We start from the raw sequence: 15,610 nt of genomic DNA, 5'->3' as shown, positions 1-15,610 counted from the left end.
GTCTGTGCCTCTCTCTCTCTCTCTCTGTGTGTCTCTCATGAATAAATAAAATTAAAAAAAAAAAAAAAGAGTTGGATGCTTAAGCAACTGAGTCAGGGGCTCCTTATTCTGCATGTTATTTTTTTTTTTTAAAGAATTTATTTATTTATTTATTTATTTATTTATTTATTTGAGAGAAAGAGAGAGTGAGCATGAGAGAGAGAAAGCACGAGCAGCGGGGAAGGAGGGGTGGAGGAAGAAGCAGAGTCTTCACTGAGCAGGGAGTGCAACTTGGGGCTTGATCCCTGAACCTTGAAAACATAACCTGAGCCAAAGGTAGACACTTAACTGAATGAGCCACCCACGTGCCCCCCATTCTGCATGTTTTATACTTACTCTTCTGTAATACGATTCTACCTAAAAATATAGCATAGGCTTCTTTTCATTTCAGTGAATATAAACCCTCTAAACCCTCTGCTTATTTTTTTTAAGTTTGTTTATTTGTTTATTTATTTATTTATTTTGGTAATCTCTACACCCAACATGAAGCTCAAATTCCCAACCCAAGATCAAGAGTCACAGGCTCATCTGACTGAGTCACCCAGGAACCCCAACTCTGTTTATTTGCTTATTTTAAAAAGAGTATTCCATTTTACTGATTTTTTAGTTTATCATTTCATAGTGATGGAAATTTAGTTTTATCTTATTCTGTTGTTCTTATAAAGAATTTGCTTCATTAAGCATCTTTGTTCAGGTATCCTTTGTATGCATCTTGTTATAGGTCAACTTTATAGCCGTGGGATGCTGGTTCAGAGACTATAAGGATGTAAAGTTTTCATGAGTATTTTTGCCCTTGAATATGTCACACCAAAATATATGAGTAGTTGTTTCTTCACACTATCAAAAACTCTGGAAGATATTAGTTTTTAACCCTGGACAATTTAGGGTGAAACTTGTCTCTTTGCTCTTTTAATTTATATTCCTTTAATTATTAAAGATGGTGAAAAATGTTAAGTGTTTATTGGCTATTTATATTTTTCCTACTGACAAGGAGGCACCTATAAAGTCCTTTGCCTATTGTGGTCCTTATTGATTTGTTGGGTTCTTTATACAGAACTTTGTCATGCATTGTAGCCATTTTCCTGCTTTGTGCTTAGCTTTTATTATTTCTTCCTTTCTTTTTAAAGATTTTTTTAAAGTAATCTCTATACCCAACATAGGGCTCGCACACACAACTCAGTTCCAGAATTTCATGCTCCACTGACTGAGCCAACCAGGACCCCTGTGCTTGGCTTCTAAACTGATATTTTCTTCAAAGAGAAATTTAATATTTTTATATAGCTGAATCTGTTAATTTTTGTCTTTATGGGTTTATTTTTTTAAATATTTATTTTTTTTTAAGATTTTATTTATTTATTCATGAGAGACACAGAGAGAGGCAGAGATACAGGTAGAGGGAGAAGCAGGTTCCATGCAGGGAGCCGGATGTGGGACTTGATCCCAGGACTCCAGAATCATGCCCTGAGCCAAAGGTAGATGCTCAACTGCTAAGCCACCCAGGTGTCCCTATTTATTCATTTTAGAGAGAGAGAGAGAGCAAAAACGCACAAGTGGGTGGGGCAGAGAGAGAGAAAGAGAACCCCAAGCCGACTCCATGCTGAGGGCAGAGCTGGATGGGGACTCAATCTACAACCCCAAGATTATGACCCAAGCCAAAAACCAAGAGTCAGATGCCCAACCGACTAAGCCACCCAGGTGCCTCTGTCTTTGTTTTTTGATCACTGTATTATAGTAAGAAAGGGCACTTCTACCTAAAAATATCTATGTATACTAGCATTTTCCTACAGTTTATTATTTTCTTTAAAGCATTATCACTCATTTTGGTATAAAAGCGTGGACCTTTTTATGAGATGTTATCCATATTGCTTCAGAGAGCGAGAGCTGGCAAGTTGCTGGCGTTCCTTCTCCTTTCCCACTTCTGATTGATGTAAATGGGCAAAAGAAATTATTTAAGAACTAGGGATACAGTAAATTCTCAAAGTGTTCATTTCTAAATGTCAACAGTGTAAGCTAGCAAGAAATAAAGATGGCTTTATTTACTCCCTTGAATTAGCAATATCCTCTCCATCTTCGTGATTCTTCTGCTTCACTCAAAATTCCCATCCCCCATGCCCCCATGGCCATCATTTTCTATTTTCAAAAATTTCAGGACTCATTTAACTCTCTATCCTCAGGGCCTCCGAATTTAACTTTTGGTCTGATGCCCTCTCCACTAAGAAACGCTTGATTTTCTTTGTCTTCTTTCCTTAATAACAAGCTTTTCTCCCTGGTGACTGTGGAAGTCAGTAAAGCCCTGGGGAGGAGCCGACTTGAACATTTTCCTTTGTCTTTCATGGGATGATTTAGTACACAAGCTCCTGAACATCCTGTGCTGTGCAGACCACGGTGGGAAACCCAGCGTTGGTGGACAATGTGAACTCCCTAGAGGTGGTGTCAGGGACATGTGTCTGGCCAAGGGGACCAGCTTTCTACATCATGATCAGACACCGATAATGTGAATAATCTTAGCAGACGTTGTTTGAACTTTCTCTTGTTAGAGGTAAGGCATCCTGTGTGCAGTTAAGAAGTTTTAAAAGTGCTTTTGGTGACAAAGTGCAGGGAGGCAGTTAATTGGACTGTAAAACTCAGCAATTCACAAGTACAAAGAGGTGTCCTCCTTGCAGACCATGCCCTATGGCAGGTTGTTTGGGGTTAAAACAAAATAAGATTAACTTTTATTTTAGTTAGGTATAGCTTATATGTACAGTTAAAACACAGAATTGATTTTATGAGGCGGTTACCTGCCAGCTGTGAGAATAGTGGAACATGGTAGGTGGGGAAGCTAAATGACGTGATGGCCTGGTTGTCTGGAAAAAATAATGGAGCACCTTATTCACGCTGCAAACTGTCTGTTATTAGGGGTTAGTTTTGGAAAAGGTAGCTTAGGGGCACCTGGGTGGCTCAGTCAGTTAAGCGTCCGACTCTTGACTTCAGCTCAGGTCATGATCTCAGGGTCAGAGATCAAGCCCAGAGTAGGGCTCTGGGAGTGGAACCTGTCTAAGATTCTTCTCTTTACTCCTTCCCTCTGTCACCCCCTCCCTGCCCTGGCATGCTCTCAGGCTCTCTCTCTCAAATAAATAAATTTTAAACAGAAAATGGTAGCTTAAACGAGGTCACTAACCATCATTTAGGATCCTAGGAGGAAAAAATATAAAAGCACATGAATGTTTCTTACAACACTCTTATCAGTAATATTCAGGCTAGAATTCTTTATCATTTTTCCATTTCCCTCATGACATGCTTTTGCTGGGATCTGAGTTATGGTGAAAATAACTGAGGTGGGTTTGGAAAACAGAAATAGGTCATCATTTTTCTCACCTTTGGATATTTTTAAGTTTCTAGGATTAGTATTAAATAAAGCATTTTTTTAAAAATAAAAAGGTTCAGATCTCCCTCAATCTGAAAGATTGACCTAAATCCTTCCGTATCTATGTGCTTTTGATATCTTTGTCACTTGTAAGTACCAAAGGAAGTCAAGCTTTAATTATATCAATATAAAAATATACTGAACGATATCTTCCAGCAATTTGGACACAGTTATTAAAGAAAATTGTTTGGAAGTAGAGACCGATTTAATGTCTTTTGAAAGTGAGATTCAAAAATGTTTCATAAGCAAAACCACATTGTGGGCAAATAATCTGCCAGGAATGCTCGGTCATCAGCTACAGAATAAAACAGGCAAATGGCATGAAATTTCTTCAAGTACTTGGTAAAGAGCCTTGAAGTGATGAAAATGCCTGGATAAAAGGGCGTGTAAATAAATGTACAGGTAGGGCCATCTGGCTGGGCTTCAGGCGTGTTAACCTGACCTAGTAAGAGGCCCTCTCCGTTCATTGTCAGTGTATTTTGGGGAAGAAACATGGTCCAGAAGTCAAGGACTACAGCTCAGGGTTTGAGCTGGCTCTGACATTGACTAGCTATGTGACATTACGTAAATTATTTAACCTGTGCCTCAGTGTTTTCATCTTAAAATGGGGTACACATGATACCCATCCCTAGAACAGACATCGACAGAGCTGAGGATTAAAATACTTAATATTTCTGAAGGACCCAGCACAAATCCTGGTGGGGTTCATAGAGAAATCACTGACCAAACATTTTGAAACACCGTGCCTTCAAAACTCCAATTTCATTTAGAATGTATACACTTGGTTCCAAATGCTCACGCAAGAAACCCACAAACATGCCACACTCAAGCATTTAGTACACTAAAATGTACTCATTTCTCTTATACAGTCTGCTTTCTGTATCTGCATGTTTATGAAATAAAGATGCCCTTTGTGTTTTTCAATGCTTAACGTTTACATTTGTTCAAAACAGCATCTGACTATCCATCTTCGTTTGAAACTCAAGGTGGGCTTTACAGTTCAACTTACATTAAAATTCTGTCCTTTGTATTTAAGACCTAAATGTAGGGTTGTGGCTGTGAAACTGGTTCTTTCAACAAAACTGTGTCGACTAAATAAAAGAAACTATGTCAGCAAGTGGCAGCTTTAATTACCAGTTTGTACAGCCACCAGTACTTCGCTCGGCAGTTTTGCTATTTATAAACAGAGAAGGTTTAGATGTGGTGTGACATGGCTCTCTAGGGCAACAGGGAAGTACAGGGGGAGAGAGGGAGGGACCAGCTCATGCCACGGCTGTCTTCTTGTGGGATTGGAGTCAAGGCATGATTCTTATATATTAGCAGTTAAAGGGTTGGGAGCAGCTGGGGGCAACTGGGATGGATGGAATAGCTGGGGAAGTGTCTCTGGGATGGTAGGAAAGAATGTGAACTCAAGACCTTTCACCTTCTACTTGTGTATTTCAACTTACAGGGTCATATACTCAGATAACTGCGGAAATTTGAGAACACAGCAACAATGCAATATAAAATCTCTACTTAAGCATAAGAAACTGTGGCGCAATTAGCTTAGCCATTTCCAGTTCTTTTAACCTGAGGAAATAAAGACTTATCGAAAGTAGGGTCTGGATCTGTGCTGGTCATGGTAGGTGTCCTGGAGGCTCAGGGATCAATGGTTGAATTAATTAGCAAATTTGATGAATTTCCTAATTTCCTAATTGTGTTCTCCTAGGAATGATGCTGTGTAAGTATCAGGGCATCTTTCACTGTGGTATTTGTTTTTTGACCATAATAATTTTCATAATGTATAAAAGGAATAGCTGTGGCCAGGATACTCCTGCTTTGAATTTCAAATATTAGAAAGTCAGAGAATACCACCCTATAAAATAGAAACCATGTATGTAATGCCATTTTATAAAGCAAATGCTTTGTATTTGGATATAAGTTCTTAACAAATCCAATTTTACTGAGCAAGAGGAAGAACTAAAGTGAGACTGATATTCATATCAGGAATGCGAGTGTTTGATCTAGCGACTCTTACTTTTCTCTCCACCCATGCCACCCAGGCCATCTCTCCTTCCTTCCTATTTTACTGGAGATACATAGCAATAAACATAATAATGTCCCTGCCCTCAGAGCAGACATACTGGTGGGAAGAAAAAGACAATAAACATAAAGCAAATAGCTAAATAATAGGATTTCAATTACTGACGCATGGAAAATAAAATAAGTAGAGGGATAAAAAGTGACTAGGTAGGGGTGTGGGGAGTGCCTTTGATGACAGAGGTCAAGGAAGGCCTCTCTGAGAAGGTGACATCTGATTAAGATCTGAATAAAGAGGAGGCACCATGGAAGGATCTTTAAGGAAAAACATTTTAGATAGAGGGAGCTTATACAAAGAAATTAGTAAGCTCTCATTTCTCTGCTTCAAATTTTATCTTCCAGATTCAATTCTCTTTGCCTGCAAACCCAGCCCAAATTTTCTTACAACACAGCATGTAAAAATTTTCCCACAACCAGTGCCTAGTACAAGGCGTGCCAAGATCATTTAACAAAGGAACGGTGGCTATGGAGAACCTCTGTGAACCATACCTGTTCTATTACACTCTAAACTGTCAATCACAGCCACCTATGACCTGAGATACAAACAAAAGCTTCTAGAAATCACAGAAAGGAGCCACCAGCAACAAAATGGGAGGTTTGTTCCGAGGCCATTTAGATAATCTTTCACTTTTCACCAAACTATGGCCTTGACAATTTGGTGACTTACCATGCCCAGTGTACTCAAAAGAATCTGCTTCATCAGGGGTATCGAGTTCATCCACATTGATATCAATTTCATCTGGACTGTCCAGGTTATCATCAGAGAGAACAGATCCTTCACTTTGGTCCAGAGAAAGATTGATATTTGGGGCTGTGAGTTTGATTCTCCGAGGATGAGCATCACTAAGATCTAGAGAATTAGGAGGTTCTAAAGAAGAAAAAAATGGGAATATCAAGTACTAGACCATACACATGGCTACAAACAGTGGGTGTGGGCCCCAGTGAAAAACATTTTTAAGACCCTTAAGCAAAGGCATGCCTGCTAAACAACCACACATAGAATTTGGGTCCCCTTCTTGACCAGCAGGCCTCAGTACTGGCTCATCCCAGACACATGAGCCCTGACCACGTAGAAAAAAAAAAATGGGAGCTCTTCCTAACCAGTTTCCAGACCTGCCCTGTTCAGGTTTGAGAACGTGACACTGATTTAACAATGAACTGAATCTCTATGATGCATAAGAAAAACAGCTAAGCATACATAGATCTCATAATGGTTCTTGCAGACATCATTTCTATGGAATGAAGGGTAAGAACTTTTTCTATTATGTTCATGGGCACTCCCAAAATACCTCTTTGCCAGGTCCTGCCAACTCTATGAATGATCTGTAGTGACCTTTCTTTGGCATTCTATTTCTTTTTTAAAAATAAAACTGAGATATTTGCTCAAGTGGTCACTACCTTTTATGGCAATATTTCTTAACATTAGTTCCTGTACCATAAGTGATAGTCTTCACATGTTAAGGTTCATGGAATTAGCTGCCACCCTCTCAATACAATATGCATCTTGCTTCTCCTGTGATTTTCACTTAACAGAACCACAGCTGCAGAAGTCATTTTTAACCAAGTCAGTCCCACCTCAACAATGGTAGAGAGTTAACCTAAAAATAGAAATTTTCAGGATTCCTATCACAAAATTTTTGAAAGGCCGTCTGGTATATTCCTCAATTCTAGAATTCTAACTCTGGTCTTGTTCTAAGGAAAGTGACTCTGTTTCTTTGTCACTAAATTTTTTTCTCCATATAGAACATCACCAAAACTGTGTTCCATGTAATATTTTTATGTATTATACCTGAAAAACTTTCCATTGACCAATAAGTTTGAAAAACATTGGATTTCTATGTTACATGAATTCTCAGAGCAGTGCTGTTCAAAAGAGATTTTCGAGATGATAGAAACCTTCTGTGTAGTTGTTGAGCACTTGAAATGAAGCTAGTACAAATGAAGAACTGAGCTTTTCAAGTTTGTTTTAAATTTTAATCAATTTAAATAGCCACATGTAGCAGACTAGTACCATATAGGATAACCATAGCCTTAATACCTGTACATTCACAACTTGTGCATTGTGAAACTTTAAGAGTAATGTAGGCATACAGTGGTAAGAATGATTATGAATAATTATGTCACATGACTAGTAGCTTGAAAAATGTACTTTACAGAAAAATAGATAGATAGATAGATAGATAGATAGATAATAGATAGATAGGTAGATAGATAAATAACCCACTCTCTTCTGCTCCATTCTGAGTTTGGCTGATAACATTAGGGTTCAGGATTGTGTCATGATCCTAAAGCTGTACAGTGCACAGGAGTGATATTAGCACAAAGTGAGAGTATGATGCACCTGGAAATTTAAAATTCTTTTTGTGTGTGCCTTGAGCTGGAGATCTGTGGCATGTAGAGTTTTTGTTTGTTCGTTTGAATAACCAGGATACTGAGCCTTTTTAATTTTAAATATTCTCACACTGACGTACAAATCTGGGGAACTTAGATGTTAGTTAGAATTGGGTATTCTGACATATGGTAGCCACTTATCACGGGAACTAAACACACTGGCAATTACAGCAGTGGTCCAGGAGGTCAAAGGTGGCCCACACAAGTGAGCATCAGTGTTCATGTCAACTCTGAAATTGTAGGCTACCAAATGTAGCCTAACACCCTCCTCACACATATTTTGTTTTTCCTCTTCATTTTTATCACTGAAATCACGAGTTGGATGCATAGGAAATGGTTCTCTCACTGAATAATGACAAGGTCTGGATACAGACTAGCACTGAAGGAAATGAACACACGCTCCTCTCACCGGGCCTCATGTCTGCAGCACTGGGGCTTGGCATTCCCTCCTCAAAGGAGATGTCCATGCCTACATCCTCTGATGGCAGTCTGAAAAAAAAGCGAAGCAGAGAGTGTAAAAAATTGTGTGGGATTTAATTTTCACTTTCTCTTTTAATTTTCTCTTAAAAGGCAACCCAGAGATTCCAGGATCACATTTTCAACTTGCTTGGAATAGACCAAGTATGTATACTAAATCTATCCGAAGTGGCCCCACTTAGAATAAAGACTTTCTGCAGTTCCTGGGAATAAGAACCATGGGTACCAGTCTTGCTCTGTGTACACAGAAAGCCATTTCTCCTACTAGCTCACATAAGAAACCACACACCAAGGGGAAAAGCAAATAACTAATAAAATATACTTATGTTGGGTATTTAATAATAATTTTTCAAAATGAGAGGCAACATACGTGCTTTGGAGTAAAGACAGACCTGACTTCGTATATAATTCTTCCTCTGTGTAAATTTGAGCATATTAAATTGCTGTCAGCAGAGGAAAGTATATACTTTGTTGGTCTCTATCAGTGAAACAGAGATACACCATCTACCTCATTGAGTTGCTGAAAAATTAAGCAATAAATGTAAAATGCCTAACATTCCTGAGAAGGTACCAACTGATGTTATTTCCTATCCTTCTCTGATTTTTTAAAAAGATTTTATTTATTTATTCATGAGACACAGGGAGACAGAGAGGTAGAGACACAGGCAGAGGGAGAAGCAGGCTCCATGCAGGGAGCCCGATATGGGACCCGATCCCAGGTCTTCAGGATCATGCCCTGGGCCGAGGGCGGTGCTAAACTGCTGACCCACTCAGGCTGCCCTTTCTCTGAATATTTAAAGATTCATTATGAATATATGTTGGTGAAGACAGTTTTGGGTCATGAGCTACCATCTCTTCTCTCTAAACAGTACTGAGTCCAGTACTAGTAAGTCAAGTGTAGGGGAATAGAAAATACTGGAGAAAACTGTGACAAATGTATATGCTCTCATAGGAAGCTGACCACTGATCTCGGTAAATTCCCCTTGACCTATTTTTACCTCCTGTCCCTTGTTCAGACATCCTCAATTATCATGAGAACATATTTTTCTTCTTAACAGAAAAACATGCCTTCCATGTAATTTCATTCATCTAGGGTGAGTCCTTGTGATGTAGGCACTGATCTAAATTTAAGCATGATAAACCTTTGTGTTAGTGTTCTAAATTTAATCTTTCCCTCCCTGTTATTGCCATTTTTCTTCACTTGAATCTAAGTCTACCAAATTTGGAATTTGTTTACCTGGATGATCGATCTCCGGGATCCAAGTCAAAGCCCTAATTGTCAGCAAAGCATTAGGATTAAAACAAAATTCTTTGTCCCTAGTGAGAAGTAGTGTTTCATTTATTTGACAAGTAGGTAGTGAATACCTACTCTGTGCTGAGGATATAGAGGAAAAGAACAGAGGAGCCCCATTCTTGTGGAGATGGGATGATGCTGTTAAAATAGTGACCATCCACTGATAACTTGGTGCTGTTCCCTAAAAGAAGTGAATGACTGCGTTGTTACAACCAACCCCAAACAGCCCTTCAAAAACATAACCTCAGGGAGTTTCATTCCCCATACACTTGCTGAGGCATCGATCCTCATTTATTTAGTGTTCTCTAAAATGAATCCTACACCCTGGCAGAAAGACAGTGAGTGAGAGGTTGGTGTGTTTCAAAGACAATAAGGTACTGGTAGGAACAACAGAAGTGATGTCAGAGACAGCATACTGGGGGGGGGGGGGGGGCAGCAAATCAAATTATCCAGCAATAGAGGAGGGGTGGTGAACAAAGAGAAAACCTGTGCTAGGCCCCAGGTTTGAAAGTCCTAGGATCCAGAGGGAAGGTTTTCCATGATGCTGCAGCTTTTCAGATTTTCTTATAATGATTCCTTGTCATGTGAAGTGATCTGTATGTATTCTCCTTGACATACACCCTACAGTACCTACAAAGTAGCAAATTGCTATTTAAGAGTGGCTGGATTCCAATCTTAGTTCTATCACTCACTGTGTGTCATATGGCAAGTTACCTAATCTTTCTGTGCCTCAGTTTCCACACCAATAAAAGGGAGAATGTGTGATGCCTAAAAATAACAAAGGAAAAGGAAGTTAACCATTATTATCTCAGTTCTTTTTGTCATATTCTAACTGCCTGCTGTACTAGCCTTGAAGTTTCATGAGGACAGGAACCATCTCTGTTTCTACTATTATGTCTCCAGCACCTGGTAGAGGTCAATACCCAATAAATATGTGTTGAGTTGAATTACCGAGCTTGACATTACTCCAGTCCTTTATGAATCAACCTTAAAAAAAAAAAGACATCATAGCTATACCTACTTCACAGAGCACATAAGGGTGCTAGCCTTAGCTCAAAAATAAATATGAGAGCTTTAAAGTAGATAGGAACAATCTCAAATTTTTGTACATTTTATGAGAGACAACATGGATGGATGGATGATGCGAAGTGAAATCAGCCAGCGAAAAATAAATACCATATGATTTCACTTGCATGTGGAATCTTAAAAACAAAACAAACAAACAAAAAGCAGAAACAGATCCACAAATACAGTGAACAAAGTGGAGGTTGCTAGAGGGGAGGCAGTGGGGGATGGGCAAAATGGGTGAAGGGGAGTAGGAGACAGGGTTTCCAGCTATGGAAAGAGTAAGTCACGGGGATGAAAGGTACAGCACAGGGAATGTAGTGGTATTGTAATAGCATTGTATGGTGAGAGATGGCAGCTAAACTTATAGAAGTGTTGAAACACTATGCTGCATACCTGAAACTAATATAACATTGTGTGTCAATTATACCTCAATTAAAGAAAAAAAGATTCATAGTTTTTGTTACTGTTTGTAAATTATGGGTAACATCATGAAATAATTGAATGAGTCCTAGATATGAGGTTATAGTTCTGGGTTATAATTCTATGTTATACTGACAAACTGATTAACCCCAAGAAAATTATCCAACCACATTGGTGATTTTAAACAGAGATAATAAATACCTAATATCACAGTGACTGTGGAGGATTAATATAATACACATGTGAGCTGCGAGCACTCCATAAATTATAAAGCATTGGCTAAGCTTAAAGTATTACATTCCCTCATCTTAGACATAGTACCAGGATTAGGGACTTAATTGAAGTATGTGTCGTGATTGGACAAAATATAATGAGGGTTACTACACTTTGGGTATTAGGCCAGGTAAGAGAAAATTTCAGGATGGCATGAATCTCCATAGAGCCTATAAGTGCTCCTGAACTCACTGACATTAGGTGAATACAGCCTTTTTCTCCCAATCCTTTTCTCCAACAGAGAGCAGAGATCCTGCTAAGAAGGTGCTGGAAAGTCAGTGGTGGCATGCAAGGGGGAAGGAAAGCTGAAGGTTGTGGTCAGGGGTGACCAGAGAAGAGGGACGCTCACAAACTATGGACATTACAGAAGGCCTTAGGGACATTTTAGGAAACCCACAGGGACAGAGAGGGAAAGCTGAACCAAAATAGCTAAGAGGCAAACCTGAAAGAAACACAAGTTGTTGTGTTCACTGTAAATACTTCAGCCACATTCATGCTGTGGGTCTGTAAATATTTATAGAAATGACATGGCCAACCGGGGTTGTTGGCAATTGAACAAGATGAAGTTTTATGATCAATAATGTAAACCTCTCGGGATCTATTCGGTAATAAATCAGTCCAGTGTGAAGACAAATATTTTACCTTATCCATCCAAAGCCACTATTTAATCTGGGGGTTTTCTGTATACAGGATGGAGCTACCAAAGAGGCTGAGGGAATTGTGAAATACAAATCAGACTCTTCCATGGCTGACCTTCCAAGCATTTGCTTAGCTCCATGTCTCCATCTAAAGGACAGATCCAGAACTGGTTGTTTGCTGAATGGTTTCATCACCATTCTTGATCTTCACCAACTGTTTTTGGCTCTTGGCCTTCTAGTCACATGGTAAAATTGTACTTTCCTGCTTTCCTTTAAAATATCGGTAGTCAGGTGATTTACTTGGACAGATGAAATGAGAGTGGAAGTGGCGGGTGTAGTGTCACATTTGGGCAGAAGAATTAGGTAAGAGCAAGTGTGTGGGTGCCAGGGGCTGCTCCCTGCCTTGGTGGTTGAGTTGTAGGCTCAATCAAGCTGTGGCCAAGTGGAGGCCCATGCTAAAGCTCATTGAATATGTAAGAAGAGAGGAACTTTTGTTGTGTTTTGCCCCTAAAATGTTGAGTTTCTCTGTTAGCACATCCTAATCCAACCTATTCTGATGAGTACAGCCGGCCTTTACTATTTGTTTTGAAGGGAATATCTGACTCATATTCTGCTCTAACTTAGGAAACCCATTTCCCACATTCTCAACCTAGGTTAATGTTAATGGTACACATCTTGTCTGGGTTACTAAGGCAGGAAGAGCATTTAAAAAAAATGAGAACAAAAAGCTCAGAAGGGCATCAAATGCTTTCAAGTATTTTTATAAACTTGTGTATTTATATACCATCTTTATGTTTTTTCCATCTAGCACCTGTTAATTTACTTAATGTTTTTCTTTAACTTGACTTATTTGGGATCCCTGGGTAGCACAGCGGTTTAGCGCCTGCCTTTGGCCCAGGGCACAATCCTGGAGACCCGGGATCGAATCCCACGTCGGGCTCCCGGTGCATGGAGCCTGCTTCTCCCTCTGCCTATGTCTCTGCCTCTCTCTCTCTCTCTCTCTGTGTGACTATCATAAATAAGTAAAAATTAAAAAAAAATAAATTGACTTATTTTAGTTAATTAGACTTATTTTGAAAAGAAGATGTGCATCACCTATATGGATGGTAATGTAAAAGCACTCGCCTAAAAAAGTCACATAAATTAAATATAATGAAATAAAACAATGCTATTAAATTCAAGGAAGAAACACTTGGGCTCTGACTCTGAGACTGTCTCTCTTTGCTAAAAAAAAATTTGAAAATGTCTGGCAAAGTGTAATGTAATAATGTATACATTATTATCTATATATTATTATATATATAATATATATAATATATATTATATATATTATATTAATAATGTATAATGTAATGTATCATTATAAATACAAAGAAATGCTATATAAAATAAAGCACCCAAAAAGTAATTAATATATTTCCAAACTTGAAAGAAACCAAAGGAAATCTCCAGGTGCCAGAAACAGTGTGACTCCAGGAAGCTGATGCAAAAGTAGCCCACAGGAGTTTGGATTAGACACAGGCATTAGGACTCCACAGAAGTGACTGACTCCTGTGTTGGAAGAAAGGCCTAGACCAGAACTTCTGAAGAAGGCAGTGGATCTTAAGGAAGTACTCCCTTAATGAAAAGAGGATGAGAAGGATCTCTAGTCTCTAGCTTTGAGAAGCAAGTCTGCCTGGGATCTTGGGTGGAATATGAAGAGTAACCTATGAGAATTAGAGACACTCTTTGTATGTCAAGCCTGTTTCCATTTATATTACCTGAATGATGTAGGGAACCCAAGTCAACAGATTCAAATTAAAATTCATCTAGGATCATTGAAGGCCTAGAGCCCTAGGCTTCCAGAAGAATCAAGTGTGAAACCATTTGGTAGTATTACTTTTACAATCTAGGATTCACTGGAAATTCACTTAGGAGAAGGAAAAAACCCACTGAAAGATGACCTCACACCAAAAAGCCAAAAAACTCAAACTCTAAACTACACTAGGGAAAAAACATTATGAGGGATTGCCATCAGATGCAGCAGAGAGAAGAATTAGCAATAAAAGTGCCCCCGGCATCCAAAAAAGGAACAGTATGAAAGAAATTGTAATGGTTAAAGAATAAATAATTTTTAAACCTTTGTTGTTTGAAAACACTGAGATTTGGGGTTGTTCATCATACCTTGTAGTGTCTCTTACCCTGAGTGGCTGTGCTGCTTTTAAAAGGAACATCTAAAAATAATAATGCAGTAGTGTTGACAATAAAGTAACAGTAAAAAAATAAAAAAAAATATTAACCACAGGAAGGCAAGCATCACAATATTAATATCAAACAAGATAGATTTTGGGCAGAAAGCATTCTTAAGCCTTAAAAAAGTTATTATTCCATGATAAAAGAAATAACTTTTCAGAATATGTAATGATAATCCAGATCCTACATGCTCTCAAGAACATAGCCCAAAAATGAAATAAAAATTTCATATAAATTATAAGGAAAAATTAATTTTATGAGGGAAAATTTAAATATACTTCTCAAGAATTTATAAATCAATCTGAAAAAATGCATAAAGATACATCTGAAGAATGTAATAATATAGCTTGAGCTAATGGGTGGATCTGCCCTCAATAAAAAAATACACCATATTTTTCAAACTTATGAAAATGGATTATATAGAATGTCTCATAAAATAATGGAAGTCTATATCACATGTACCATAATCTCTGACTTCAGGGACATATGTTTAAAATCAATTATGAAAAGACAATTTGGAAATTGAGGAGGATATTTGTAAGCAATTGACAATAAAGCTCTATGAATCAAAATTTGTGAAGGCAGTTAAAGAAATTCCTAGAGAAAAATAAACAGTTTTGAATTCAGATATTAGAAAATAAAATGGGGGCGTCTAGGTGGTTAAGTGGGTTAAGCATCTGCCTTCTGCTCAGGTCAAGATCCCAGGGTCCTGGGATCAAGCCCCATGTTGGGCTCCCCGCTTAATGGGGAGTCTGCTTCTCCCTCCCCCTCTCTCCCCAATGGTACTCTCCCTAACCCCCATCTCTGCTCATACTCTCTCTCATTATCTCTGTTGCTATCTCTCTCTCAAATAAATAAATAAAATCTTAAAAAAGGAAAGAAAATGTACTGAATTAGCTGAGCTCAACTCAACCCAAGGAAGTCAGAAAAAGAACCATGCTTTTATGTGATTCAACGCTATTTGTATTAAATCTGGGTACCACCTCTCATGACATGAACATCATTAAGTGGAGGAACAGTGTCATAAATGGATTCTCCAATTTGAAAATGGATTCCATGTGCATGTATTGATTTTGAGTTTTTGGTGCTCTGTGCTTCTTCAAAACACAGCCAGCAAGCAGCACCATGGCAGTCAAGACACCATCTAGTGAAGGACCACAAACACAAAACTTTTGGACATAATTAAATGCACCTTTTAGACCACGTACAAAAGTAAGCCCATTCTACATTTTTTATCCTTCCAGTATTTATGAATCTAGAAGGATTTAATTGTTATAGGATTAGCCTTGCCTG

The 15,610-nt window shown here is 38.4% G+C and overlaps 1 protein-coding gene across 5 annotated transcripts in view; it reads right to left on the bottom strand.

Annotated features, from left to right (window-relative positions):
- Nucleotides 1-15,610, bottom strand: part of PRUNE2 (prune homolog 2 with BCH domain) — a 257,322-nt gene that overhangs the window by 32,046 nt on the left and 209,666 nt on the right. For all 5 annotated transcript variants that reach the window (XM_077906451.1, XM_077906426.1, XM_077906434.1 and 2 more), the window contains exons 10-11: nucleotides 8,325-8,404; nucleotides 6,192-6,392 (exon numbers count right to left, since the gene is read on the bottom strand). In XM_077906451.1, the coding sequence (XP_077762577.1) occupies nucleotides 6,192-6,392; nucleotides 8,325-8,404 (281 nt within the window). The remainder of the gene's footprint in view (nucleotides 1-6,191; nucleotides 6,393-8,324; nucleotides 8,405-15,610) is intronic.

Source organism: Canis aureus, chromosome 1 (assembly GCF_053574225.1).
Source record: "Canis aureus isolate CA01 chromosome 1, VMU_Caureus_v.1.0, whole genome shotgun sequence".
Classification (NCBI taxonomy): Eukaryota; Metazoa; Chordata; class Mammalia; order Carnivora; family Canidae; genus Canis; species Canis aureus.
The sequence above is the reverse complement of the archived record's forward strand: the minus strand, read 5'-3'. Positions and strand labels throughout refer to the sequence as shown.